Source organism: Leptodactylus fuscus, chromosome 1 (assembly GCF_031893055.1).
Source record: "Leptodactylus fuscus isolate aLepFus1 chromosome 1, aLepFus1.hap2, whole genome shotgun sequence".
Taxonomy (NCBI): Eukaryota; Metazoa; Chordata; class Amphibia; order Anura; family Leptodactylidae; genus Leptodactylus; species Leptodactylus fuscus.
The window spans coordinates 323,601,367-323,629,126 of record NC_134265.1 but is presented as its reverse complement, the minus strand read 5'-3'; the positions used below and the strand labels follow the sequence as shown (position 1 = coordinate 323,629,126).

At 44.4% G+C, this 27,760-nt stretch overlaps 1 protein-coding gene across 1 annotated transcript in view; it reads left to right on the top strand.

The window, feature by feature from the left end:
* STK32B (serine/threonine kinase 32B) overlaps positions 1 to 27,760 on the top strand; it is a 182,542-nt gene that overhangs the window by 71,035 nt on the left and 83,747 nt on the right. The window contains exon 4 of the mRNA XM_075260817.1: positions 13,278 to 13,451. Coding sequence (XP_075116918.1) covers positions 13,278 to 13,451 — 174 coding nt within the window. The remainder of the gene's footprint in view (positions 1 to 13,277; positions 13,452 to 27,760) is intronic.

Here is a 27,760-nt window from a genome sequence, read left to right as displayed (position 1 = left end):
GCCTGGGATTGGTGAGGTCTCCAGGGCTGTGGACAGTTCATTGATGTAGATGTTGAAGAGCGTTGGGCTCAGGCTACAGCCTTGTCTGACCCCTCGGGCCTGTTGGAAGTATGCTGTCCTTTTTCCGTTCACCTTCACACTGCACTGATGTCATATATATTAATATTGACGTCAGATATATTAACCACATTAGCATTATCAATGTTCCTTGCAGTCATCCATCACAGGATAAGAAGAATATTATAAGCTACAACATTATCAAAGTCCTCAAATTTGGATCTGAGAAGTAATGGATACTGGATCTGAGAAATACTAGATCAGTATAACAGCTGAACCATTGTATTGCCTTCATATTTAGATTGACAGCTGTTAAAGGGATTATCCAATTTTTTTAAAAATTTATGTGCCAAATAAAAGGATGCATCTATACGAAACACACACACACATATATATATATATATATATATATATATATATACATATATCCTTTTTAAATTCAGCAAAGGTTATCTGATTTATTTTCAGGTCATTGACCTCAGCTGTAATATTTCATTCGCAAGATTACTACTCCTCCCTGTGAGCAGTGCAGCTAGCAAACAACATATCACAGTTTCAGGTGACCTCAGATGTGGGAGTGATTTATTAACTGTGATTTCATTGCAGGGGAGAGTGGAGAAGGGAGGGTTATACAGGGAGTGAGAGTGGGCAGATGAATCATGGGAAATGTAGTTTGTCCATGGATTCATTGCATGTAAATAACAGTGATACAAAGAGCAGCAAGTAAAATAAAGACAAGCAAAGGGATTAGAATATTCATTTTGCCATGTTACACCATCTACAGCTTTTAACACATCCACAGTGGCCTCTGCACACATTATTATGCCCCATAGTGGTCCCTGCACACATTATTATGCCCCATAGTGGTCCCTGCACACATTATTATACCCCATAGTGGTCCCTGCACACAGTATTATGCCCCATAGTGGTCCCTGCACACAGTATTATGTCCCATAGTGGTCCCTGCACACAGTATTATGCCCCATAGTGGTCCCTGCGCACAGTATTATGCCTCATAGTGGTCCCTGCACACAGTATTATGCCCAATAGTGCCCCCTGCGCACAGTATTAGTGATCCCTTCACATAGTATTATTGGTCCCTGCACACACTATTATGCCCAATAGTGCCCCCTGCACACAGTATTGTACCCCAGTGGCCCCTGCACACAGTAATATATCCCCTAGTGGCCCCTGCACACATTATTATGCTCCATAGTGGCCCCTGCACACAGTATTATACCCCATAGTGGCCCCTTCACCCAGTATTATGCTTCATTGTGGACACCCATGAACAATTATACTCTGGGGAGACCCAAGGGAGGGGGATACAAACATAAAAAACACTGTTACTTATCTATCCCTGGCTCCGCAGCACTTTCCGCTGATGGCGGCCATGTTCAATGACGTCTGGGATGTCATGTGACCTGGGGGCCTGCATTGCGACGCACAAGGATTCAGGCGCCAGTCAAGTGATGTCATGGATGGCACTGAAGTAGGTCTGAAGCCTTCTGGAGCCAGGAGAGACAAGTAACAGTGTTTTTTTTATGTTCCCTTACCTCTCCTGGGCCTCCGATCATTATACTCGGGGGTCTGAAAAGACCCCTGTGTATAATAATAGTGGCTGTGGGGCCTGCGGTGTCACTTACCGATCCTGGCCCCTGCCAGGATCTGTAGTTAAATAGGGCCCGTTACTGACTGGAATAACTTCAGCCGGTAACGGCCTATTATAAAAAATGTTTTTAAAAAAAACAGCAGTAGTGGCGGTCTTCAGGCCCCCTAATGTCCCGGGCCCTGTGGCAGCCGCTACCCCGGTAGTTACGCCCCTGCTTAGTATCTTGAGGGTAGCTGGGGGTAACCTGAGTGAGCGGCTGGAGAAAAGAATCAAGTAAATAACTGCAGAATACTGACCAAACAATGACTGTGTGAACGTGGCCTTAGATAGCAAACTGGGTTTGTTTGCCATGGTAATAATGTAAGTAAAACTTTTCCTCTGAGAACTATATGCTGAATATTACTATACAAAATCAGAGGATGTGAATACATTCCATAGGATTGCATGAAAAGTCTATGAAAAAGAGCATCATTTACTGAAATGTCATCATTTCCAATTATCTAAAGGTCAAAAAATAGCACAAATCCGGCAGCGACTCTTTCCACATAATAGAACTGTACTTAACTGTTAACCTGTAGCATTTATACAGTTATGATCAGATTTCTGTTTCTGAAAAAAAATAAGAAAATCAACATGACATATGACCTATAGGATATACATGGTATACGGAATGACAGTCAGTATATTTTCTAGTCAATTGTGGTTAGAAATTGTCATCTTCTCTCAGTATGTTCAACATTTGACTTGTCAGGGCAGTATTTGTGCTCCAGAGCTGCTCTTCCAATTACAAGCTTAGACAGGCTATTTAAAGGGGTTGTTTTTTATCGGAGACAGCCCCTCTATGATTTTGTAGAAGGTTTGAGCTTGCACGCCACTTATTTTCTGCATGTGTATATACCTATATACTTCTCCTTGATTCTCCACCAATAGATACGCCATATCAACTTCTACTGCTACAGATGCCAGACCTCCCATGCCTGGTGAAGGAGTGTGTTATTTGATGTGGTGGTTTTCGGTATCCCCAGTTTGGCTTGGAACCTATTCCCCGTGGATCCCGGGGGTCTTAGGCCCGTTTCACATCTGCGTTCGGTATTCCGTTCAGGGAGTCTGCATGGGGACCCCATGAACGGAATACCTGGACCTCATAGACTATAAAGGGGTCCGTGTGTTTTCCGCGTGGTGTCCTCAGGAGTCATGCGGAGAGGAAAGTAGTTTGTAAAGTAGCTTTTCTCTCCGCATGACTCGTGCAGACAGTGGAAAACACACAGACTCCATTATAGTCTATGGGGTCCATGTACTTTCACAAGCTCACCGCTTGTCAATGTGTTTGTTATTCCGTTTAGGGTGTCCCCATGCAAACGCAGATGTGAACCAGGCCTAACTGTAGTTGTTTATTTTATTGAAAGTCTTGTAATTGCTTGCTAGAAGTAACAATTCCTTTCCATGTAGAGCCTTGTGTTGGGTGTCAGAAGCAAAAATTGAACTGCTCTACTAATTGATATTAATTACCCAAGTCTAAATGAAATAATAATAAGTTATAGAGGCCTCCATAAAGCACATTCATTACATGGGAATACATGAGATAATTAGCTTGTGTACAAATTCATTACTGAACAGCAGGGACGACTTCATATAAAGGATTGGATCCCCTACTTTATTCAAACTAATTAAAACCAGATTCTGATACTGCGTAGCTTTAAGGGGTGCGGACCATGAGGGCTGAGGGAGCCCAAAGGCCTCATTACAGCATATTAAGATCCAAGTATTATACACATGGTAAGTGGGGACCATGTTACAAATTTTGCACCTGGGTCCAGGAGCTTCTAGTTACAACTCTATGTATCATCGAATTCTAATCTGTTCTTATTTACTGATCCATAGATTTTCTTTACTTTTTTATACATAATTGTTGTAGTGGCTATTCTACCTAAGCTGCCGTTAATAGAATTCAGAGATATGCTTTACAGCAGAAACATGGACAAAGAAATCTGTAGTCTTCTATGGCAGACAATTGTGGGCATGCTCTGTGACCTGTATTTAGGGTGGGAGGAGATTAGCTATGTCTATCAACTATATTAAATGGTGAACCCTATGTTACACTAGGTTCACACCTGTGTTCGGGTTTCAGTTTGGGGTGTCTGCTTGAGAACCCACTTTGGAAACCCACGGACCCCATAGACTATAATGGGGTCCACCGGTATTTTTAAAGCAGAATTGGGAAGGGAAATCCCAGGCAGAGACTGGGCACAGTGGCCAGAGTGAAAACTAAAAAAAATTTCAATTTAGAAATGGAAAATTTATTTTAAAAAATCACCAAAAATTTTTAAAAAGCAATTTTAACACAAAAACTTTACATACTGTAGTAAATATTGTAGGTAAATTTTAGCAGAGAAGGGCTGCCTTACAATGTACAAACAACAAATGGTTGTTCCATGAACATAAACTTAGATCTGTAGTAAATGTACAAGTATCATATGTAATATGTTACAGGAGAAGTCAAAAATTTATACACATTTCCAATATTTTTCCTGTTTCAGTTCTTTACATTTGTCAAGCTCACTATTCATTTAATGAAAGGAGCCATGGAAGCACGGCCCGTGCATGGGCAGCTCACAGGGGAACATGGGGATGTGTTTTTAATTTAAATCCGACATGGTCATCTTCAAATGGCCTAAGGGTAAGAAACCTATCACACCCACAGGGATTTTTACAGTTCTTTCTCCTGAGTGGACTTCCCCTTTAAGCACACGTCCTAGGACTTTGCTCTTCATCTAGTCATGATTTCCTGCCTGTTCCATCACTTTTCATTCATCCGTGTAATTTGATATCCGTCTTACCGTTATAAATCATGAAACCAGGTTATAAATAAAATTCAATATAATCAACTTTACTGGCTGAGAATTGCTTGACTTTCTTTATGTTATTGGACTCTAAGCTTATAAGAAGCTTTAAGAAATACAGTGGCATCATGAGGATGATAGATAACCTCAGCGTGACAAATTCTCCTAGATTTGGGGGGATTTATCTTCATTTATTGGGTGTTAATTTATCACTTTGTATAAGGGTATACTGCAATGCGTTAAGCGTGATTGAAGTGGTGAATATGGAATAAAGTTATGGAACTTTTCAATTTACTGTTTTATATGGATTGTCCAAGACATAAGAAATATGGATACTAATGACCTATCCATAGGTGATGTCATCAGTATCAGATCAGGCTGGACCCTGTGTAGCTGATGACTGCTGTTTCTTCCATCAGAATCCAAATATTAGTCATATTCTATTAAAAAGAATGAGAATAGAGCTACAACTCCAGGCACCACCAGTACAATGTATAGTCCTCTGTCCACTGTATACAACTTGTGATCATAAAAGACAGTCTTCCAGTAGTTTGCTAGTTGTTGAGGGCGAGAGCTGCACCTCTTACAAACAGATGTGTCCATCTTCCTTTTTTGATTGTTTCGAAACAACTCTACTAACACTAGGTTCACACCTTCGTTGGGGGTCAATCAGGGAAACCTGCGGACCCCGTAGACTATAATGGGGTCTGCTGAAAAATGCAGAGAAAAAAGTCCTGCTTGTACACAAACAATCTACCGTATATACTCGAGTATAAGCCGAATTTTTCAGGGGTCTATGACCAGCCGCAATATCAATGCATAGAATCTCCCATAAAATAGTGGGGGGAAAAAGAAGATTTAAAAAAAAATTTAAAAAAAGTTGTAAATCATTCCTTTCCCTAGGATACATACAAAAATAGAAAATTACTATGAAACACAAACACATTAGGTATCCCTGTGTCTGAAAGTGCCCGGTCTACTGAATATAGGGTATCTGCAGTGCTCCTCTTCTGTCAGGAAGGAGTTAATAGGAGCACTGCAGATACCCTATATTCAGCCAGGCTGAATTCCAAGTGGGGGGGGGGGGGAACCAGTCCTCAAGCTCAGGGAATTGGCAGACAGACAACCAAAACATCCCCTCCCCTTCCCCAGCACCCAGCATCTACTGCACCCAAAAACTCTGACCATTTTAATTTTTGAAATTTTCCAGTAGCTGCTGCATCCCCCCCCTCAGCTTATACTCGGGTCAATAAGTTTTCCCAGTTTTTTGTGGTAAAATTAGGGGCCTCGGCTTATATTCGGGTCGGCTTATACTCGAGTATATACGGTAGCTATGAAATGTCCCATAAGTGTCATGAGATGTCCAGCTTTTTAAAAACAAAAACTGCCTGTATCCACCAGCACAGGGTCTCAGGGGTTAGCACTGTTGCCTTGCAGTGCAGGAGTCCTAAGTTTGAACCCATCCAAGGACAACATCTGCAAGAAGTTTGTATGTTCTCTCTGTGTTTGTGTAGCAGTTAGTAGTAGCCCCTATTGTCTTAACAGTGGTGTTTTGCTGCCATCTACTGGTGTGAAGAAATATAGCCTGGGACTGTACTACTGTGAGACAATAATCACCCTGTTCTGTTTGGTAAATGGTGCGGTCCAGAGGAAGTGACGTGAGCAGCGTGGTGTGGGCCCAGAGTGTGTGCTGTGAGGACCTGTGAGAGGCCATTGCTGCTGTAGGCCATAGTAGAAGGCCTGAAACACTGCAGAGACTGACTGGAGAAAGCGGCAGTGTTGTGGAGATTGTTCTGGAGACTAAAGCCGGACTGTGCCTTGGACTTTGTTCAGACCTTCACCCAAGACAGAAGCAAGACAGAGTCTGCTTAGTTCCTGGACAGGCCTGCATCGAGGGAGCACCACAGAGAGCTGAGAGACTGTATAAACCCGGTACCGTACAAGTATCTCAGGGACAGCTAGGGCCAGTTTATAGCGTGCGTTATCCTCATACTGTTATATGTAACTTAGTTTTATTTTGTTGATTCCTTCCCATTTTCCATAAGTAAATTGTGTTATATACCTGCCAGTGTGCGTCTGTCTCCTAGTCGCGGATCCTTGTTACCTGCTGGCCCGGACTTACATTTTGGCGTAGTCGGCAGGATCCGTAGCTCAGGAGACATGTCGGACAGGGAAGAGGGAACCTCTGCCGGGTCAAGCTCAGGCGCCCCAGCTGATAGTCCCAATGTAGCTGTTTTACCAGGAAGGAGAATGGTGCCACCGGGCTCAGTGATGAGCCAAGTGACAAAATTTAATGGATGTAATATGACGGTAGCTGAATGGGCAGATCAGATACGAGGCTTACAGCAGATATATGACATTGCACCAGATGTGATAGTACAGTTAGCCACACTGACGCTGACAGGGGACGCCAAGACGACTGTCAGGCTACAACCAGCTAATGAGAAAAAGACATTTGATGAAGTAGTGACTTTGTTAGAGACCATTTATGGAGAGACAGCATCATTAGGTTCCCTAAAGGTCAGGTTCTTTCAGCGAACCCAGTCAGAAACTGAAACTCTCCCTCAGTATGCCAATGCCCTACAAGAACTACTCAATGACGTTAGGGAAAAAGGGGGAACCAACGCTATAGCCGACTATGACCGTACTCTCCGAGACCAGTTTGTCATAGGAATACGTGACAAGATCATAGCAGAGGCAATGCAAGATGAGATAAGGAGACGGCCACAATCTACCTTCAGTGACATACGGGTGGAGGCAATTTACCGTGCGAATAGTAAAGTGACAGAGCCACAGGTGAGACAGAGTGTCACACTAAGTCAAGGGGCCGAAGCAGCAGCTATAGGAAAAGCCGGAGACCTGGAGTCCATTATTCAGAAACTACAGGTACAAGTAGAATACCTAACAAAGCGCTGCGAAGATTATGCACAGCAGGCCAAGAGAGGCTATGAAGGAGGAAGAGTGAATAAAGTACCTGAGAGTGGAGTGTCAGGGGCCTACCGAGGGGGCCCAGAACAGGACCGAGAACGTTGGGTCTACCGAGGGGGCCCAGAGAGACGACCACCTCGGCGAGAGATCCAGTGCTGGGTGTGTGGAAGACTGGGACATGTCGCTGCAAAATGCCCAGACAAGTTCCCAAGACAGCCGCCTTTAAACTAGAAGGTTCCAGCGCAGCGGGGCATGCGTTGGAAGGGAATAAAAGAGTGAAGGAAGTTAAGAGCCCTGATGATACACTGATTGCAGCAAGCCCAGTATTGCAGGTCAAGATGAATGATGTTCTTGTTACTGGAATGATAGATACGGGATCACAGGTTACCACTATGGGAAGAGAATGTTATGAACGGTACTTCCAACAGTCTGCCCAGTATGACCCTGAGATGTTTGTGAGTGTGGTGGCAGCCAATAACCTACCTGTCCCGGTATGCGGAGTAGTCTGGATGGACGTGAACATATGCGGCCGAGACTTAGGCAGAAGAGGTATTATCGTAGTCCAGGAGGGCTATGATAAACAGATCCCCGTAATTTTAGGGATGAATATTCTGAAGGACATGGACCACCTGCTGTTTGCTAGAGATGGGCATAATTATTGGAGAGAAGCTACTGCTCACCAACCCACTCGGGCTGCCTTACAGCGATTAATAAGGATGTGTGGACTGCAGAGAGCCACCGGTGGAGAACAGCCCGTGGGCTGTATTACTGTTCCTCATCACACCAAGATAACACTACCAGCTGAAAGAGAGACTATTATATCGCTCCCACTGGGCACCACCCGGAAATTAGAAGGCCTCTCTGTCATGATTGACCCATTATCTAACCAGAACGGGTGCACTAATGTGCTTGTGGCTCGCTCCTTGTCTGTGGTAACCCAGGGGAGAGTGTTGGTGCGGTGTGTCAATACCCATAACCAGAGTTTAGATCTGACTCCAGGTAGCCTCCTTGCCAAGGTCTATGCTGTCCCAGCTGAAATACGAAAGGCGACACCTTTAGAACTGACCCCGTCCGGGAAGGGGGAATGGTCAGTGACCGTGTCCACAGAAGCAGAAGGGCTCATTGTCTCCCATGAAGAAGGGCGGTTGCTGCGGGAACGGATGAAGTTAAATGTTTCCCGATTCACCACTGATCAAGTCAGAAAGATAGACCAGTTGCTAGGAGAACACAAGGCCTCATTTGCACGACATGAGAATGACTTTGGCTGTGCACAGGGAATCTATCACGAAATACCCACTGGAGATGCGGCTCCCATCCGAGAGAGATATCGGCAGATACCACCCCAACAGTACCAAGAAGTGAAAGATCTGCTGAATTCAATGCTGGAGAATGGAGTTGTTAGAGAGAGTCAAAGCCCTTGGGCTGCACCAGTGGTGTTAGTCAAAAAGAAGGACGGATCTTTAAGGTTCTGCGTGGATTATCGTAGACTGAACTCCTGCACTGTACGTGACTCTTACCCGCTCCCCCGTATTGAAGAATCGCTTACGGCCTTAGGCAAGGCCCGTTACTTCTCGTCCCTGGATTTAGCAAGTGGCTACTGGCAGGTCCCCATGAGTGAGAAAGACAAAGGGAAGACGGCTTTCATCCTCCCAATGGGTCTATATGAGTTCAACCGTATGCCTTTTGGTCTGACCAATGCCCCGGGTACATTCCAACGGCTCATGGAGAAATGTCTGGGCGATTTCAATTTCGAATTCACTCTGATTTACCTTGATGACATCATTGTCTATTCCGCTACATTCGAAGATCATCTTCAGAAGCTGGGGCAGGTTTTTAGGAGACTGAGAGAGCACGGTTTGAAGTTGAAGCCCAGTAAGTGTCGCCTGTTACAGGAAGAAATTGAATATTTGGGACATCGAATATCAGGACGTGGAGTGCAGCCATCCAGTGAGAAGATTGCGGCTGTGCGAGACTGGCCCACTCCTACCACCCTACGAGAGGTCCGTGCCTTCTTAGGGCTTGCTGGATATTACAGGCGGTTTGTGAAAGACTTTGCACACAAAGCTGAACCACTGAATGCGCTATTGAGGAATACCGCTAGGGGTCCGAAGGCTCAATGCGTGCCTTGGGGTATCGAACAAGAGAGAGCATTTCAAACTCTGAAAGATGCTTTGACCAACCCTCCAATTCTGGCATATGCTGATTACCATCTACCCTTTCAGCTTTATACAGACGCCAGCCAATATGGTCTTGGGGCAGTACTCTCCCAAATCCAGAATGGAGAAGAAAGAGTGATCGCATATGGCAGCCGGTCATTACGAGACTCTGAAAGAAACCCTGCTAATTACAGCTCCTTCCGCTTGGAGTTATTAGCCCTTGTGTGGGCAATGACTGAGAAGTTTGCGGGGTACCTCACCGGGGCAGAAGTACAAGTGTTGACAGACAACAATCCACTGGCACATTTGGATAATGCAAAGCTAGGTGCCCTGGAGCAACGGTGGATGGCCCGACTTTCTAAGTACCGCTACAGTGTGAAATATCGCTCCAAAAATGAGAATCAGAATGCCGATGCATTGTCCCGAGTCACCACCCAACCACCGGTCGGGGACATAGATCAAGAATTAGAATCAACAGAGGTACCTGATTTCACCCAGTTTTCCCAGAAGGTGGTGACTGCTCGACAGAGCGAAATACTGGGAACTCAAGTAGCTCCCTTCCTGGGCCCATCCCACCAAGAATGGATTGGGCTCCAGCAACGTGATCCAAGCCTGGCACTGTTATGCCGTTGTGTTAAAAAGGGGTGCAAGCCTACTACTGATGAAAGAGACCAGCTGTCACCCGAAGTATTAGCGGTACTGGGGCAGTGGAACCGATTGGAGATGAGGGACGGGATCCTACGACGGCGTGTATACTTGCCAACTGAAATTGACGCCTGTTATCAAATTGTAGTGACTACTGATCTGGCCCGTCCACTAGCCGCCGAGGTACATCGTAGGAATGGTCACTTTGGAGCTGAGAAGACCTTTAGGTGGCTCCAACGATTGATCTTCTGTCCGAGTCTCCGCTTCATTGTTGAAGAAGTATGTCGTGATTGCAGAGCATGCGAAATCAACAAAGCAGTTGAACAGAGGGCTCCAACACAGACCATAGTGACGAAAGAGCCACTTGAAGTATTGATGATTGACTATCTCGCCGTGGGATATTCTGCAAGTGGGCATCAGTATTGCTTAGTTATGGTAGATCACTTTACCAAATTTGCTGTAGCCGTTGCAACAAAGGACCAGACTGCTGAGTCGGCTGCTGAGGCCCTGTGTCACCACTTCATACGAGTGTACGGCTGCCCTCAACGCATTCACTCTGACCAAGGCGCCTGCTTTGAGGGGCGAGTCATGCAAGAAGTGCAACGTATTTATGGAATGAAAAAGTCACGCACCACCCCATACCATCCACAGGGGAACGGGGCATGTGAACGATTTAACCGCACATTACTTCAGATGATCCGTACCTTGGAAGCCGACAAGAAGCGACAATGGCCGCAGTACCTGCCTGAATTGCTATGGGCCTATAATAATCAAGTCCACTCTGTCACAGGGTACGCCCCATATGTTCTCTTCTTTGGGCGACCCGGAAAAGGTGTGGGAGACCTCAACCTCGAAGACACCGATGAATTTCCTTATCGAGGCCTGCCCACTTGGATTCAGGCTCACCGTCAGAGATTAGAGACTGTCCACCGGATAGTACGTGAGAGACTACAAGAACAAGTTCACCCTAATCATCGGCCGGTGCAGGACACCCCTCTTAAAGTGGGCGACTTAGTCTTGGTACGAGTAAAGAAGCCACTAGGGAAATTGGACAGTAGGTGGGAACCTGACCCTTACTGCATTGTGGCCCACCCTCATGTTGATAGTCCCGTTTACCAAGTCCAAAATACCCTGACCAAGCAGACGCGGACGCTACACCGTGACATGTTACGCCCATGTCAGTCTCAGGGACCAGTTCAGAATGACAGAGAGGAAGTGACTATGACACACCCCTCCACAAGTGAGCCCTGGTTGTGGGATGACGATGATGATAACGGGGGTGTTGTGGAAGCTGTGACCACCCCGACAGTAACTGGGCCTGCAACAGTAGTGACACCCCCGACTGCCATATCTGACCGTCCTAATGAGAGACCGACCTCTACACTTGCTGATGATATGACAAGCTTGCGGCGGACTAGTCGCTCCACAGCGGGTGTACCGCCAGTGCGTTATGCCCAGAATGAGTTTGTTTGGCCAGCGGTCCATCGTTACATCACAACATTGCGATTACAGAAATGTGTTGATGGGGCTATTGTTGTCAGGGACTGCCAACATTCGACTGGGGGGGTATGTAGCAGTTAGTAGTAGCCCCTATTGTCTTAACAGTGGTGTTTTGCTGCCATCTACTGGTGTGAAGAAATATAGCCTGGGACTGTACTACTGTGAGACAATAATCACCCTGTTCTGTTTGGTAAATGGTGCGGTCCAGAGGAAGTGACGTGAGCAGCGTGGTGTGGGCCCAGAGTGTGTGCTGTGAGGACCTGTGAGAGGCCATTGCTGCTGTAGGCCATAGTAGAAGGCCTGAAACACTGCAGAGACTGACTGGAGAAAGCGGCAGTGTTGTGGAGATTGTTCTGGAGACTAAAGCCGGACTGTGCCTTGGACTTTGTTCAGACCTTCACCCAAGACAGAAGCAAGACAGAGTCTGCTTAGTTCCTGGACAGGCCTGCATCGAGGGAGCACCACAGAGAGCTGAGAGACTGTATAAACCCGGTACCGTACAAGTATCTCAGGGACAGCTAGGGCCAGTTTATAGCGTGCGTTATCCTCATACTGTTATATGTAACTTAGTTTTATTTTGTTGATTCCTTCCCATTTTCCATAAGTAAATTGTGTTATATACCTGCCAGTGTGCGTCTGTCTCCTAGTCGCGGATCCTTGTTACCTGCTGGCCCGGACTTACATTTGCATGGGTTTCCAAAGACATACTGATATGGGATTTAGATTGGGAGCCCTTCTTGGGACAGGGTTGATAATATCTATAAGGTGCTGTGTAATATGATAGCCCTAAATAAGTAAGAAAATAAATACCTTAATAGGGAAACTGCTCATAACACTTGGTCAGGATCCATAAATGAGCAGGCGAACCATCACATCCAGGGCCATATGCAAAGGGGTGGTTGTAACTGTGTGCAGGCTTGTGCAGCATGAGGGCGGTAAGGTAGTGGCCAGGAGGACTATATATAAGCGAACATATACTCCTTCTTCATCTCTCACTAGCGCTGAGCACTGTTGCTCCCTTTTTGTGTTGGGACTTTCATGATGATGCCAATACGTATCGTCATAATCAAAGTCTGGTTCAGCAGAAAAATGGTGGTACTTGTATGAGACCTGGGGGTGTGGGGGAATTAGTAGTAGTATCGGTGGTAGGGGGCTGATTTGACAGCAGCAGATGGTTAATTGGGCGAAAATCCTGTATACACCCCATGATGACACCCAACATCCATTCATCCATCATCAAATTGACAAATGTCTTATGTCTATGTCCTATTACATATGCACATGACAGTTTATCCACAATAGTTACCTAATAGTTTTGGCATGCTTTTATGGGGAAATATCTGCAGGGTCTTTCTGTGCAATATGTTGTCTGGCTATATAACCCTACATACATGGATTCTATCTGTTTTTCTGCTGGGACTGCATTTAGCCTCTCCCTACAATCTTTGCACATAGTGATATCTATTGCACGTGTTGCTTATTCTATTCCATCTCCTATAATAACAATATTAAACATGTTACAACCACATTATCTTGCAGGTATTCTTTCCAAGATGAAGAGGACATGTTTATGGTTGTAGACCTGCTCTTAGGAGGAGATCTTCGCTATCATTTGCAGCAGAACGTCCATTTTAGTGAAGACGCTGTGAAACTTTATATATGTGAATTATCACTGGCCCTGGATTATTTACAGAAACATCACATCATTCACAGGTAAGAACATGGGTCGTTTTTGCTTTATTAGTTTATGAAATATGTCTCTAAGGCTCTGTTCACGTTTGGTATTTGCCGATGGAAAATCCAATGTGGACTTCCCAGAAAGTGTTGAGAAAAATAAAGCAATGAGATATATGTACCCCTAAAGGGTTACATTAAAAACTACAACTTGTCATGCAAAAAACAAGACCTCTGACAGAAGAATAAGTTATAGTTCTTGGTTTGTGTCAATGGCAAAAATGCAATAAATGGTTTGGCCATAAGACCAGGCCATTCATGTATAATACAAGCTACGGCTGTCACTCAATGGGTTTAAAAGCCTCCTATTGATTTCAATGTGTAGCGCACGCAAAACCAACACACATTGAAGTCTATGGGATTGTGTTTTACGCCGCTCACTCTGAACGTGTTTACGTGTCTGAATAAGCGGAGTGTAGCTAAACAAATACTTGCGATGTTTTGGCGACTAATAGTCCAAACCCATGGCTGTACAATTTTACGAGTTTCAGATTCTATGGCTTCCTTCATCAACTTTAATTGGAATGAGCGGCTACTAAAAAAGAGCATTAAATGAGAAAATAGAAACTTTATGTCCTGGGAAACAAACTATGTGCTTGATTGCTGAAGGTTATTGTGACTATTTAGCAAGACTTGAAGAAGCGAAAAAAAAATCACAGCAGGACAGATAAGGAGTAAACAGAAAGCAGAATTGGGCTCAAATTGGACTTAGATTGTTTGAGATATAGTTGTGTCATTTACACGCCGCTCACAGAGTGGCCTGGACTAAATGGCTGGCAAAATCCCACAAAAAGCAGATAAAAGATAATGAGCTGATACTCAATGATTGAATTATCCTGAGCCACGCGAAAAGTGTTCATTGGAAGTGAAGATTTTACTGGTAATGGTTTTTTGAGTCCCTCGTGATTTTGGAAATGTGCCCATAAATGCAAAAACCTATATGGAGAAAGATCGCATCACGTAATTTATGTTATGCAGATTGAAGCGGATACAAGTGTAGAAGATTTAATGCACCTAGGGAACTATAGGATAAATAATAGACATCTATCTTATCTGTAGCTTAAAGAGGAACTTTCATGTCCTCCTGCACATCCAGTTTTATATACCATTAGAAAGCCGACAGTCAGCTTTCCCGTTATTTGCCCCCAGGCTTTAGATATCAGTGCCGTTAGTTTCGGCACCGATCTCTGCCCACCATCAGAAGGGCGTTCCTGACAGTCTAGAGCTAGCTAGTGAGGGACTGCCTTCTGCAGTAGTAGTCGATGAGATTGGATGAAGACACAGGTCCATGAAGTCCAACCTGTAACACTACAACGTTGATCCAGATGAAGGGAAATAGCCCAATGAGGCTGAGGCCACTTGTCCCATGGAAGGTGAAAAAATTCCTTCCCAACGCCAAATCCGACAATAAGTATAAAACACTGGATCAACTTGTCTTTACCCAAATCTAAAACCTTTAATATTTTTTACATTTAAGAAAGTGATCCAGGCCCTCTTTGCACAATGAATCCACCATCACCACATCCTGGGGCAGTGAGGTCCATAGTCTCGCTGTCCTTACTGTAAACTGATTTTAATGGGCTCTGTTTACTGCATTCCCCTATGGTAGAGTTGCTGTGATAGGAAGTGTACGCCAACGTATAGATGGGTATAGAGGCATACATGCTCTTTACAGTTCAAGAGCCAGATCACACATGGAATATTGTGTAAAATTTTGGGTTTCTGACTTCAAGAAGGTGAACTAGAAAAGGTGGAGAGGAGGGCAAGCAAGGTATTCAAGGGAATGGGTGGGTTATAGTATGGGCTATTCAGTTCGAAAACAAGTTCAGGAGGGCACTGGATTCCTAAATTATTGAAAATTTTATTGTTATATGTTATAGGTATTAGATTTCTGAAACATTGATCCTGTGGCTTATTCTGATTATTTGGAGTTATGAAGGAATTTTCTTTACACTAATATGGTGCAATTGGCATCCGTCTCATAAGGGGTTTTACTTTCCTCTGAATCAATAGTAGGTTGGACTTGATAGACCTTTGTCTTTTCTTGAACCTTATATAGAATGTTACAGTTGCTCAGTGAGGTCCCTTACTTTTTGGGGATACCACTACCAAAACACAATTGCCCAAGGTAGACAACTACCTTAAATGAGTTGTCCAGGACATGAACAAACCCATGTGGAAGCAGGGGAAGGTATAACATAAAAAAAAATACTATCCTGTTCTTGATGCTCCATTGTCCTCCACCAGTGTTCAATGCTCATGTCTTCGTTGCCTGAAGTCCTCATCTGTGTCAGTGGTCACTGGTAAGGAACCCATGACATATGCAAGTGACATCACCTGTCCTTCTCCAGTGACTAATGACATCACTGATATCACGCCAGCAATGGCTGATGCAACTGTTTGGTCTCAGTGGTCATGTAGCGAACAAGACTTTTGTCCTCCAGGCCCTAGTTCAAGACCAAATGGACACTGGTGACAGACAATAGAGCACTGCGGACAGATGAGTATACTTTTTTCTTCATTTTACACTTCACCTGATCTCCACATGGCTAGGCCCAAAACATGGACAACTCCTTTAGCCCCTTCATCTCTTCCACCTATATAGGGTCTAAAAAAGTTAATAAACCCTCCTAGTACAATGTCTTCAATGGGTAATATAAAAGATTCCTATATCCTGCCAGTCTCTGAATTGAGGTCACTTGTTTCTCAGCTCTGTCAGTGATACCGGCTCCAGTATAAATTTGCAAAGTTCCACGTTACTGACCTAAAGATAAAATTTTCTTCCAAGTTTGGTATTCACAGTAGGGGAAGGTAATGCTATTACTGCTGGAAACTGAACAGCGAAATAAATAACCCTGACACCAACTGAACAGGGGCCCTCATTTAGCTTGAGAAAGATGTATAGACATTGTCCAATTATTCATAGGATAGACAGCATTATGGATCGAGTGTGCTCCGCACATTACCTCACTGAGAGAATAAGGTGATTATGAAAAATGATGCCTAAAAAAGATAAAAATACCCCAGCACTGTAACACAGGCGGAAAATGGGACAAATGTATCTTACCTCCCATTTCTATAGCAGTGATTGTGATGGCATTACATCTTCCCATGGCTATAAAACGCTCCCCTATTGTACTGGGTATGGGGAGAGGGGCACTATAAGAATGGAAGACAACACTATAACAAATCTTTATAACTGTCAAGATCATCCAATACCCCTACTCTTATAGAGATAGAACTCTGGGATATTATACTGTCTATGAGGCCACTTTGGGACATTATAATATAAATTGGGATTAATACCATGTGGGGGTCAGGAAAGGGGGTACTATGCCACATTGGGGGAGGGCCCACGTCAAAAATTTGCCATAAGGCTCAGTCTTTTCTAGATATGCCCCTATTAGAATATCGCCTATCGAATACCAGGCGTCAAACGCAGTAAAAATTTGTTTCCCCTCCCACCTTCCCTGGCGCTTTTTTTTGTACCAACAACTATGCCAGGGAGGTGGGACAGGAACTACGACAACATAGGCATTGAAAAAAAATAGGAAAAAGCCATTGGCTGCCGAAATCAGGTGACCTCTGATTCATAAGAATAGTGTCAGCCATGTTTGGGGAGATAAGGAGAGATTGTTCTGAGGGTGATAAAGAGATTTTAGCTTTTTCTAGGCAGGAAAATATTCTGAAACAACAGCTCTTTTCAGAGCTACACTGCAGGAACAGTGTGCACATACAGTGAACCTGCCAATGATGCATCAGAGTAGCACCAAGGGACAAGGGCGAGGACGTGGACGTGAAAATCCAGCTGGGCATCCAGTCCACAGTCCAGGTACTGGAGAGGGGCTACCAGCAGTGCCCTTCGTCAGTAGCACAAGGGGGCGAGGACGTGGACGTGGAAATCCTGATGGGGATCAATTCCATAGTAACGCGACTCCAATAATATACTTGAGAGGGGCAGCCAACAGTGCCACAACATTAAGCGGGGTGCAGGGTGTATTGCTGCCAGCACACAATTTACTCGTCCTCCTCCTCCAACACCACCACCTTCACCGTAATTTAATACTTGAAAAGCCCCATTAATGTTTTAGGGCTCCCCCCAAAGGGCCTGAAAATTTATGTTTAAGGGCTCCCCCCCAAGGGCATGAAAATTAATGTTTTAGGGCTCCCCCCAAGGGCCTGAAATCTAATTTTTTTAGGGGTCACCCAAAAGGCCTAAAACACTGCTGCTACAAGGCTCAATTAACCCAAAGGGCCAAAAACTAAATCTCTGCTGGTTAAAGGCTCAACTCACCACAAGTGCCCAAAACACTGTTGTTTAAAGGCTCAACTCACCCCAAGAGCCAAAAACACTGCTGGTGCAAGGCTTAATTCACCGTAAGGGCCAAAAACTAAATCTCTGCTGATTAAAGGCTCAACTCACCCCAAGGGCCCAAAACACTGCTGGTGCAAGGCTCAACTCACCGAAAGGGCCAAAAACTAAATGTCTGCTGGTTAAAGGCTCAACTCACTCCAAGGGCCTAACATTCTGCTGGTGCAATGCTCAACTCAATTAAAGGTGCAACGTTTAGATGACTTCTTTCCAAACCGAGGGTAATTCCTTTCGGTAAGATCTGATGGCTGTTTCCAGCCCTGATTATCCTGGTTGATCTTGTTCAGTAATGAGGCAAGCTCAGCATGAGGATCTTGTACATTAGGTTGTCCATGCCCACTAATGTGCATGAAGACTCGATCACCGTAAATGTCCTTATTAGAGATGAGCGAACACTAAAATGTTCGAGGTTCGAAATTCGATTCGAACAGCCGCTCACTGTTCGAGTGTTCGAATGGGTTTCGAACCCCATTATAGTCTATGGGGAACATAAACTCGTTAAGGGGGAAACCCAAATTCGTGTCTGGAGGGTCACCAAGTCCACTATGACACCCCAGGAAATGATACCAACACCCTGGAATGACACTGGGACAGCAGGGGAAGCATGTCTGGGGGCATAAAAGTCACTTTATTTCATGGAAATCCCTGTCAGTTTGCGATTTTCGCAAGCTAACTTTTCCCCATAGAAATGCATTGGCCAGTGCTGATTGGCCAGAGTACGGAACTCGACCAATCAGCGCTGGCTCTGCTGGAGGAGGCGGAGTCTAAGATCGCTCCACACCAGTCTCCATTCAGGTCCGACCTTAGACTCCGCCTCCTCCCGCAGAGCCAGCGCTGATTGGCCGAAGGCTGGCCTATGCATTCCTATGCGAATGCAGAGACTTAGCAGTGCTGAGTCAGTTTTGCTCAACTACACATCTGATGCACACTCGGCACTGCTACATCAGATGTAGCAATCTGATGTAGCAGAGCCGAGGGTGCACTAGAACCCCTGTGCAAACTCAGTTCACGCTAATAGAATGCATTGGCCAGCGCTGATTGGCCAGAGTACGGAATTCGGCCAATCAGCGCTGGCTCTGCTGGAGGAGGCGGAGTCTAAGGTCGGACCTGAATGGAGACTGGTGTGGAGCAATCTTAGACTCCGCCTCCTCCAGCAGAGCCAGCGCTGATTGGCCGAATTCCGTACTCTGGCCAATCAGCGCTGGCCAATGCATTCTATTAGCCCGATGAAGTAGAGCTGAATGTGTGTGCTAAGCACACACATTCAGCACTGCTTCATCATGCCAATACAATGCATTAGCCAGTGCTGATTGGCCAGAGTACGGAATTCGGCCAATCAGCGCTGGCTCTGCTGGAGGAGGCGGAGTCTAAGGTCGGACCTGAATGGAGACTGGTGTGGAGCAATCTTAGACTCCGCCTCCTCCAGCAGAGCCAGCGCTGATTGGCCGAATTCCGTACTCTGGCCAATCAGCGCTGGCCAATGCATTCTATTAGCCCGATGACGTAGAGCTGAATGTGTGTGCTTAGCACACACATTCAGCTCTACTTCATCAGGCTAATAGAATGCATTGGCCAATCAGCGCTGGCCAATGCATTCTATTAGCTTGATGAAGCAGAGTGTGCACAAGGGTTCAAGCGCACCCTCGGCTCTGATGTAGCAGAGCCGAGGGTGCGCAAGGGTTCAAGTGCACCCTCGGCTCTCCTACATCAGAGCCGAGGGTGCGCTTGAACCCTTGTGCAGCCTCGGCTCTGCTACATCAGAGCCGAGGGTGCGCTTGAACCCTTGTGCACACTCTGCTTCATCAAGCTAATAGAGTGCATTGGCCAGAGCTGATTGGCCAGAGTACGGAATTCGGCCAATCAGCGCTGGCCAATGCATCCCTATGGGAAAAAGTTTATCTCACAAAAATCATAATTACACACCCGATAGAGCCCCAAAAAGTTATTTTTAATAACATTCCCCCCTAAATAAAGGTTATCCCTAGCTATCCCTGCCTGTACAGCTATCCCTGTCTCATAGTCACAAAGTTCACATTCTCATATGACCCGGATTTGAAATCCACTATTCGTCTAAAATGGAGGTCACCTGATTTCGGCAGCCAATGACTTTTTCCAATTTTTTTCAATGCCCCCGGTGTCGTAGTTCCTGTCCCACCTCCCCTGCGCTGTTATTGGTGCAAAAAAGGCGCCAGGGAAGGTGGGAGGGGAATCGAATTTTGGCGCACTTTACCACGCGGTGTTCGATTCGATTCGAACATGGCGAACACCCTGATATCCGATCGAACATGTGTTCGATAGAACACTGTTCGCTCATCTCTAGTCCTTATTTTTATCCAATTCAATCTCTGAATGAACTGCTGTGAGGGCCCCTTCACACAGAGTTTACGCTCCGTGTATTCTGTTCATTTTACACGTGTAAAAATACACATGTAAAATGAAGTTAGCCATTGAGTTCAATGGCGTGTTGTATAACGCGTGTCTTTTTGCAAAAACACATGCGTTATACGAAAAAGCCATTGAACTCAATTGCTAACTACATTTTACACGTGCATTTTTACAAGTGTAAAATGAACAAAATGAGCAGAACGTATGCAGAATACACGGAGCATAAACTCCGTGTGAAGGGCCCCTGAGACATGGCCTAGGCACTGCTGCAATGGCAATCACTGGGTTTTCCTGTTCTGGTTCCAAAGAATCTTGTGTCTTACTTGAAGAAGAGACAAATTTATGTAGCCTTCACACGATGTAACACTCCGCTCATTTTGTCCATTTTTACACGTGTAAAATGTAATTAGCCATTGAACTCAATGGCTAACTACATTCTACATTTTTGAGCGCATATTTTTGAGCTCATAGTTTTGCGCACTCAAAAATACACGCTCAAAAATACGCGCGTAAGCCATGCTAACTACATTTTACACGTGTATTTTTACATGGGTAAAAATGGACAAAATGAGCATTGGAGTTGGGTCTGTCAGCCTTGTGATGAACTCCTCACACACACACATACGTATACAATAAGAGTTAAGGGTAGGTACTGTTGGATTTCCCATTGTCTATTCCATCTGTGGTTGTCATGGGCAATGTGATTTAAAGGGGTGCTTGGTAATGTTTCTTTAGCTTAAAATTTGGGTTTCTGTCCATACAATTGGGGAGGAAAAAAGGTTTCCAGGTATTTTTCCACTTTCAGAGAGGTTTTTTTGAGTGTGGAAAGTAAGTGTGTAGTTGATAAGCTGTGATAGTGGGGTAATAGAGGGTCTTTGGTGTGTTAGATGCCCCCAGTCATGCTTCCCCTGCTGTCCCAGTTGCATTCCAGAGGTGTTGGCATCATTTGCTGAGGTGTCATAGTGGACTTGGTGACCCTCCTTAGGCGAATAGTGGTTTCCCTTGAAACAACATTTTTTTCCCCATAGACTATAATGGAATTTGATATTCGATCAAATAGTCGAATATTGAGGGGCTATTTGAATCGAATATCGAATATTTCACTGTTCGCTCATCTCTAGCCCCTATGTCTCAGGTCAAACTGCAACTCCCTAACAGTGCCCTGCATACACCTACCACCCACTACCAAGTCCATACTGGCTGATGGGGGCTGCCAGGCCCCTTCCACTTACACAGAATTAAAAGGCAAGCAAGGAATGGCTGGAATACCAGGAGACGGGGCCACACGGTGGCTCAGTGGATAGCACTGCATCTTTGCAGTGTTGGAGTCCTGGTGTTCAAATCCCGCCAAAGGGCAAAAAACCATCTGCAAGGAGTTTGTATGTTCTCCCCGTGTTTGCATGGATTTCCATCCTATATGCCAAAGACATACTGATAGGGATAAAAAAAAATGTACATTGTGAGCTCTATGTGGGGCTCACAATCTACATTAAAAAAAAAAAAAAAACATTGTACGGTACTACCAGGAATGACGCTACATACACCACAATATTCACCTTCAAGCAATAAAACTATCCAGTAAAGCAGTCTTTTAAAGGGTTACACATACTGTATATATTATCTTGGGGAGGGGGATGTAACATTTCTACCCGTACAACCATATTGCCCCTTTGGAATTTTATGCAATACATAACTCTCTCTGGAATGTGATTAGTTAATGGAATTAAGTAAAAAGGAAGGAGATGAAGAGATCTTAGATTATGGTTATTATTGTATTTATTGATCTTCATGGTGCCGGGGAGCAGATAATCCCTCAAGGCCCTGATAACATTTTCACACATTGCCAGGACACTTCAAATTCAAATTCACAAGTTAGAAATAAACTTTCTACATTTTCACGCTTTTAAAGTTTCATAGTCAAGACTTGGAAGCCGAGATGGGTGAAGTTGTGAGCCTTGCCGCCTCCTGTGGTGGAGCCATATTGCATCCTATAAATAGGGATCTGTAGCATTTCAGTATTCTTTATCTTAAAGGGGTTGTCCAAGTCATACCCTTAAAATAACATTATACAGGGTGATCCAAAAAGAATGGTGCAAAACCATAGCCTTGGTATCCATAACTAAGAGAATATAACACCTTTATTACATTATTTTATATGTATTCATATGCCAGGGATCTTCTCTGCATCAATGAAAAAAAAAATTGTCTCAAAAATTTCTCCTGGAAGAGTCACGGACTAACCCCACCGTCTCCCACCGATGTACTACATGATAATGATCTCTTTCTACTGGATAATATGGATATGTAAGAATTATTTTGCACTTAGCCTACAGGTATGGGTAGTTTTCTTCTGATAAGAGGGTCTTTTAATCTTTCATATTTTCTTATGACAAAAAAAATACCACGCCCAGTTAGAAATATTGGATTGCTGCAGAGGTCGTAAAAGTCCTTAGTCTACTGCTTTCTGAAAAGCCTCTTAGAGGCTACTTTTGGGTAGTGTACTTCTTGGTGAGAGTATGTTAGACACTCTATGATGCATTCAAAGACATTTTGCCCAGTTGACACACTTTAAGAGGAGGCATATCATTGGAATGAGACATGTAACATGGTCATTTTGGCAAACTGCCCATCTAGGCTGTTCTGACCTAGATGTTAGCAAGTATTGGGAGCTGTGGTTACCAGAGGGCATGCACACAAAGTGAACAAGCTCCGCAAAGTGTAAACAGATCATCAGTAGAGAGGATTGTTTGATCTGCCAACAAGTATAAGAATCTCCCAAAGTGTCATTGTTTATCCTGACACTGGTGACAACTTCATTACATGCCCCTGTTTCCATGAGCATAGGAGAAGGGACTTTGGTGTCACAGCGCCCATTACTTGTCTTGTCATTCACATCAAGCCCCATTGTCTTCATTTACCAGTGCTGGATCTGACAACACATCAACTTATTGACATATAAAGTAGATGGCGGAAATGAAGGAATCCTATTAGAATCCTAATAAAACTTTACAAAGGTTTGTCTAAATTAGACGACCCCATAAATGTCCTAAAAAGTTTAACACACTAGACCTATGGGCACCCCCGGCTGTGCAGCAGCCCCGTGAATTGCCAATGGATCTCAATGCAAGAATATAACATTTGCAGTTGCTAAAGGGAATGTTGCAGTCTAATATTAGGATAATAATCCATCTGTGCTCTTCACTGCTTCGGTTTTACATATTGCAGTAGAGATCCTCTTGTCTCAATTAGTCTCCTCTCTGTTTAATACAAGCTGGATGAAGGAATATTAAGTGCGGCAAATTAAGACCTGCAATCTGTATGACAATATAATAACTCTTCACTTTCATCCTGTTTAATAATTCAGGAATTGTAAGGAAATTTGTCCGAGTGAGCTTTGACAACACTTTTGTAGGTGGAAAAATGGATTAACATTGTAATACACTGGTCACACTCCATGCTGAAACTTCACTCATCTGGAGGTATAAAAATCCCTATGAACTAAAATTCCCCTAGTGGTGGTTGAAGGTACATGTAGTTTATCTATATGGGAAGCAGAAATTATGGTCCCATAGCTGTGGTGTGGTCTGACAAATAGCCCATAAGACTGATACTGGAAGTTCTATTGACTAAGACTTAACTTTCACATACCTGCTAATTGTCCCAGGTTTCAGGTTCTGTCCAGAATGGTCGGAGTTATGGCTCAGCTTCAACTCATCTGTGTTCTGAGGACATGATGAGTTGAGTACAGTGGTGAAGCAGAGAGCTGTCTGCTCCCTGCTTCACCATGCAGTCACTGTCTCCGCCTCAGTAGATTGGTAACAGACAGAGGTGATGTAGTGATGCCTGAAGTTGCCAGCAGCAAAGACTAAGGGAGCGTTCACACTACCGTCGGCATCTGACAGGCACAGCTAGTGTCCGCTGCTAATGTCCACTCAAATTCTTGTGCGGACATTAGCAGCGGAGACTAGCTGTGTCCGTGACATTTTGCTTTGATTTAAATGGACATCGGGTGCGTTCTTTTACAGTCCGTATCTGTCCTTAACTATCCATTCCCAAAGATGTCCGACTATTCAAGCGGACAGCAAAACCCGACATGTAGGTGCTGTAGATATTGCTGCCATTAATTTCACGATAATGCTAGGCTGTGAGGAATGTCCTTCTGACAGTGGGAAGATATCGGCGCTGATATCTCCAGCAACAGGGCACAAGCTGACAGTGGGCTGAATGCAGTGTACCGTTGGCTTTCTAGGGTATATAAAACAGCACGTTCATGAAGCCTCTATATGGTTTAGGCCCCACATAGGGACACAAAGCAAAAAAAAAATGCTGTGGAAAAAAATGCTGCAGAAACACATGGCGTTTTTTTCCACAGGGTTTTTCACAGAAAGTCTGCAGAGTTTTCCTCTGCGGACTCTCTGTATCTAATATACATATACAGAAAACATGAGCATTTCTGTAGGTATATTTGACATGCGGTTTTTACAACATGTGGTCCCCGCCTAATATTGGTCTGAAAGTGTACAACCCCTTTAAGTGTTTTTTCTTATATTTGTGGGTGCTACCTGGAGGGGGGCATTATACTGGGGGGAGGGGTGGCACAGTGAGGGGGCCAAAATACTCTGGGGGCTACAATAAAGGGGCATTATGCTGTGACGGCCATAATGAGGGCGCGTTATACTGTGAGGGGGACAGTATAGTATGTGGGCCACAATGACGATGAAGGAGACAATATACTGTGGGAAGCACAATGAGGGGGATATTATACTGTAAAGGGGTGAGGTTGTAAGTGTGGCCTATGATACTTAAATTTACCAATTTGCAGATATTGCTCCTCTTTCAATTCTCTAAAAATTGAGAGGTATGCTATTACGATATTAAATAGGACATATCAGCTCTACTAACCATGACATGTCAGTAAATACTATACTTGCATTTCCAACAGACTGACAAGGGACCATCTTTTCTCAGGAATCTGCATTGCGTTGTTCCTCTGTTACTCCTCCTAGAAATGTATGATTAAATTAATATCTGGGTATTTCCAGTTGAGGGTTTTCCTGCACATTGTGATATTGCATAATCAGTTTTGCCTTGTAAGGACACACCCCTTTGACCAGGGAATTGGTAACACCAAGTTGTCAATTCAATCATACATTTCCAAAGAGGAACAACAGAGGAATGGTACAATGGACAATTCTAAAACAAGTTTCTCGCAATACAAATATTCACTGAATTAGACATGTCAGGAGAGGTGACGGTCTTATTTGACTTGAAGGACAGTGGGTCATATCTTCTCAGGTTCTCTCGGCGGCCATGGTGTGCGCGGCACCGCTGGGGTTATATCAGGCTGGAGTGTCTGTGATCATTTATATAATTGCTTTATCCAGACTCTCGGCTTGACAGAACTCCACCCCCACACCAGTCGCCTGTGTCGGCATACCCGCTCATTCCTACAATTGAGATGTATTATACATTGCTATTTTCTAGCAGCAGGAAGCTAAAGAATGAGCTCGGCACGCATATTAACCACACATTATATTACAAGTTAAGTGATATTAATGCCAAACAAACACAATATGGTTCCTTCCTACATATTTCCAATCTGCTAATTTTCCCTCGAGCTTTAATTGTGTTTCATAAGGGCTGGAAATGGACTCATTATTATTTATAAAGGAAACTTTCAAAACGGATCCGGGAAAACTTTTTAACTGCTCATAGTTCTGCTAAATGTGACTGTAAGAGAGAGAAAGAAACACAGAACACAAAGCAACCAGGATAGGGTTAAACACAGGAGGTGAAATTCGGAGGTCACAATATTATAGGTCCCTATGGTACTGTTAGTTTGGGTCACTTGGTCCTGGACACTCTTCCGTAGTATGCGAAACTGAGCTAAGAATGTAAATGGGTGTAAATTATGGCTAAAAAAACAAACAGTGCATGTGGATAAATCCTACTGGGCCCTACCAGATCAGTAAGAGGCATCCATATTTGAAGCTAGCTTTAAAGGGAGCCTGTCAAGGCCTTAAGGACTGGGGGTTCAGTGTCCACACCCATATTGACAAAAATTAACCTTTACCTATACAGTACTGATTACAGCACAGGACAGTATGTCACTGGACTACAGGGACTCCTAGCATCATGGATAAATGGCTAACTGGTTTATAGTTTCCAGCTTCTTCTCTGTCTTATGGCAGGGTATAACATTGGGCAGTCTCCAGGAACATCACCTGTTAGGAGAGATTGGTTATACACATCAGTTACAGCAAACTGAGGTCAGAGTTAGGGTTGAACGATCGGGATCGGAAAAGATCGGATCCCGATCGGCGATCAAGTAAATTTCACGATCGCTATCGGGTTTCCGATCCTGCCTAGAAAAAACATCGGAAACAGAATTCCGATCTTGATCGCTCAACCCTGGTTACCTGCACAGAACCGCTGCTGCTCTCCAGAGCTCCGGGTCGTTGTTCTCTGTCCTCTCCTCTCTCATTCAACGCCAGCAGAGCGGCGTGCGCGCCCCTGCCTCCCTAGGCTAGTGTTACAGATGCTGGGAGTAGGCGGGGCTTGTTGTGGCTTCGGACAGTATAGGCGGGTACAGGGCGGGGAGATGTGAGTGATTCACTAGAGAGGCGGGGGCGCATATGGTGCTCTGCCGGCGTCTGAACGAGAGAGGAGAGAAATGGACAGAGAACAACGTCCCGGACCTCCAGGGAGCGGCGTACATACCGGGAGGGGAGGCGGCAGTGGTTCTGTGCAGGTAATCATACAGGAGAGGGAATTAAGTAGCCAGCAGATTTTTTAACCACTACACAGCGTGGAGTCCATGCTGTGTAGTGAATAGGATCGTTTTTAAAATCCAATTTTCGATCATTAAAAAATCCCATTGACTTGCATTAGGATCAGAATTGGGATCGGGATCGGGTTCGGATGGAAAATGATCAGAAATCGGATTTTAAAAACGATCCTGAAATCTCAAGATTGGCTCAACCCTAGTCAGAATTCTTTATAGAGGACCTTTCATGCAAGTTGGTGGTATTATGTACTGCTAGAAAGCTGAATTGAGCGTACTGTCCTCTGGTATGTACCCAGGTGCCAGAGATATCGGTGCTATTAGTTTCGGTACCAATATCCCTTTACTTTCAGAAGGACGGGCCTTACAGCCTAGTGTCATTGATGAACTGTAATGAACTTGTACAAGGCTACGTAAGAGTACTGTTAGAGGGGACGTTCCATCTCCCTTTTGACAGTGGAGGGATATCGGTGCTGAAACTAACGCCTCCAATATCTCCAGCACCCAGGCACTTACCGGTAAAGCTAACAGTGTGCTGAATCTAAATAAATGTGCAGTCCTATGAAAAAGTTTGGGCACCCCTATTAATCTTAATCATTTTTAGTTCTAAATATTTTGGTGTTTGCAACAGCCATTTCAGTTTGATATATCTAATAACTGATGGACACAGTAATATTTCAGGATTGAAATGAGGTTTATTGTACTAACAGAAAATGCGCAATATGCATTAAACCAAAATTTGACCGG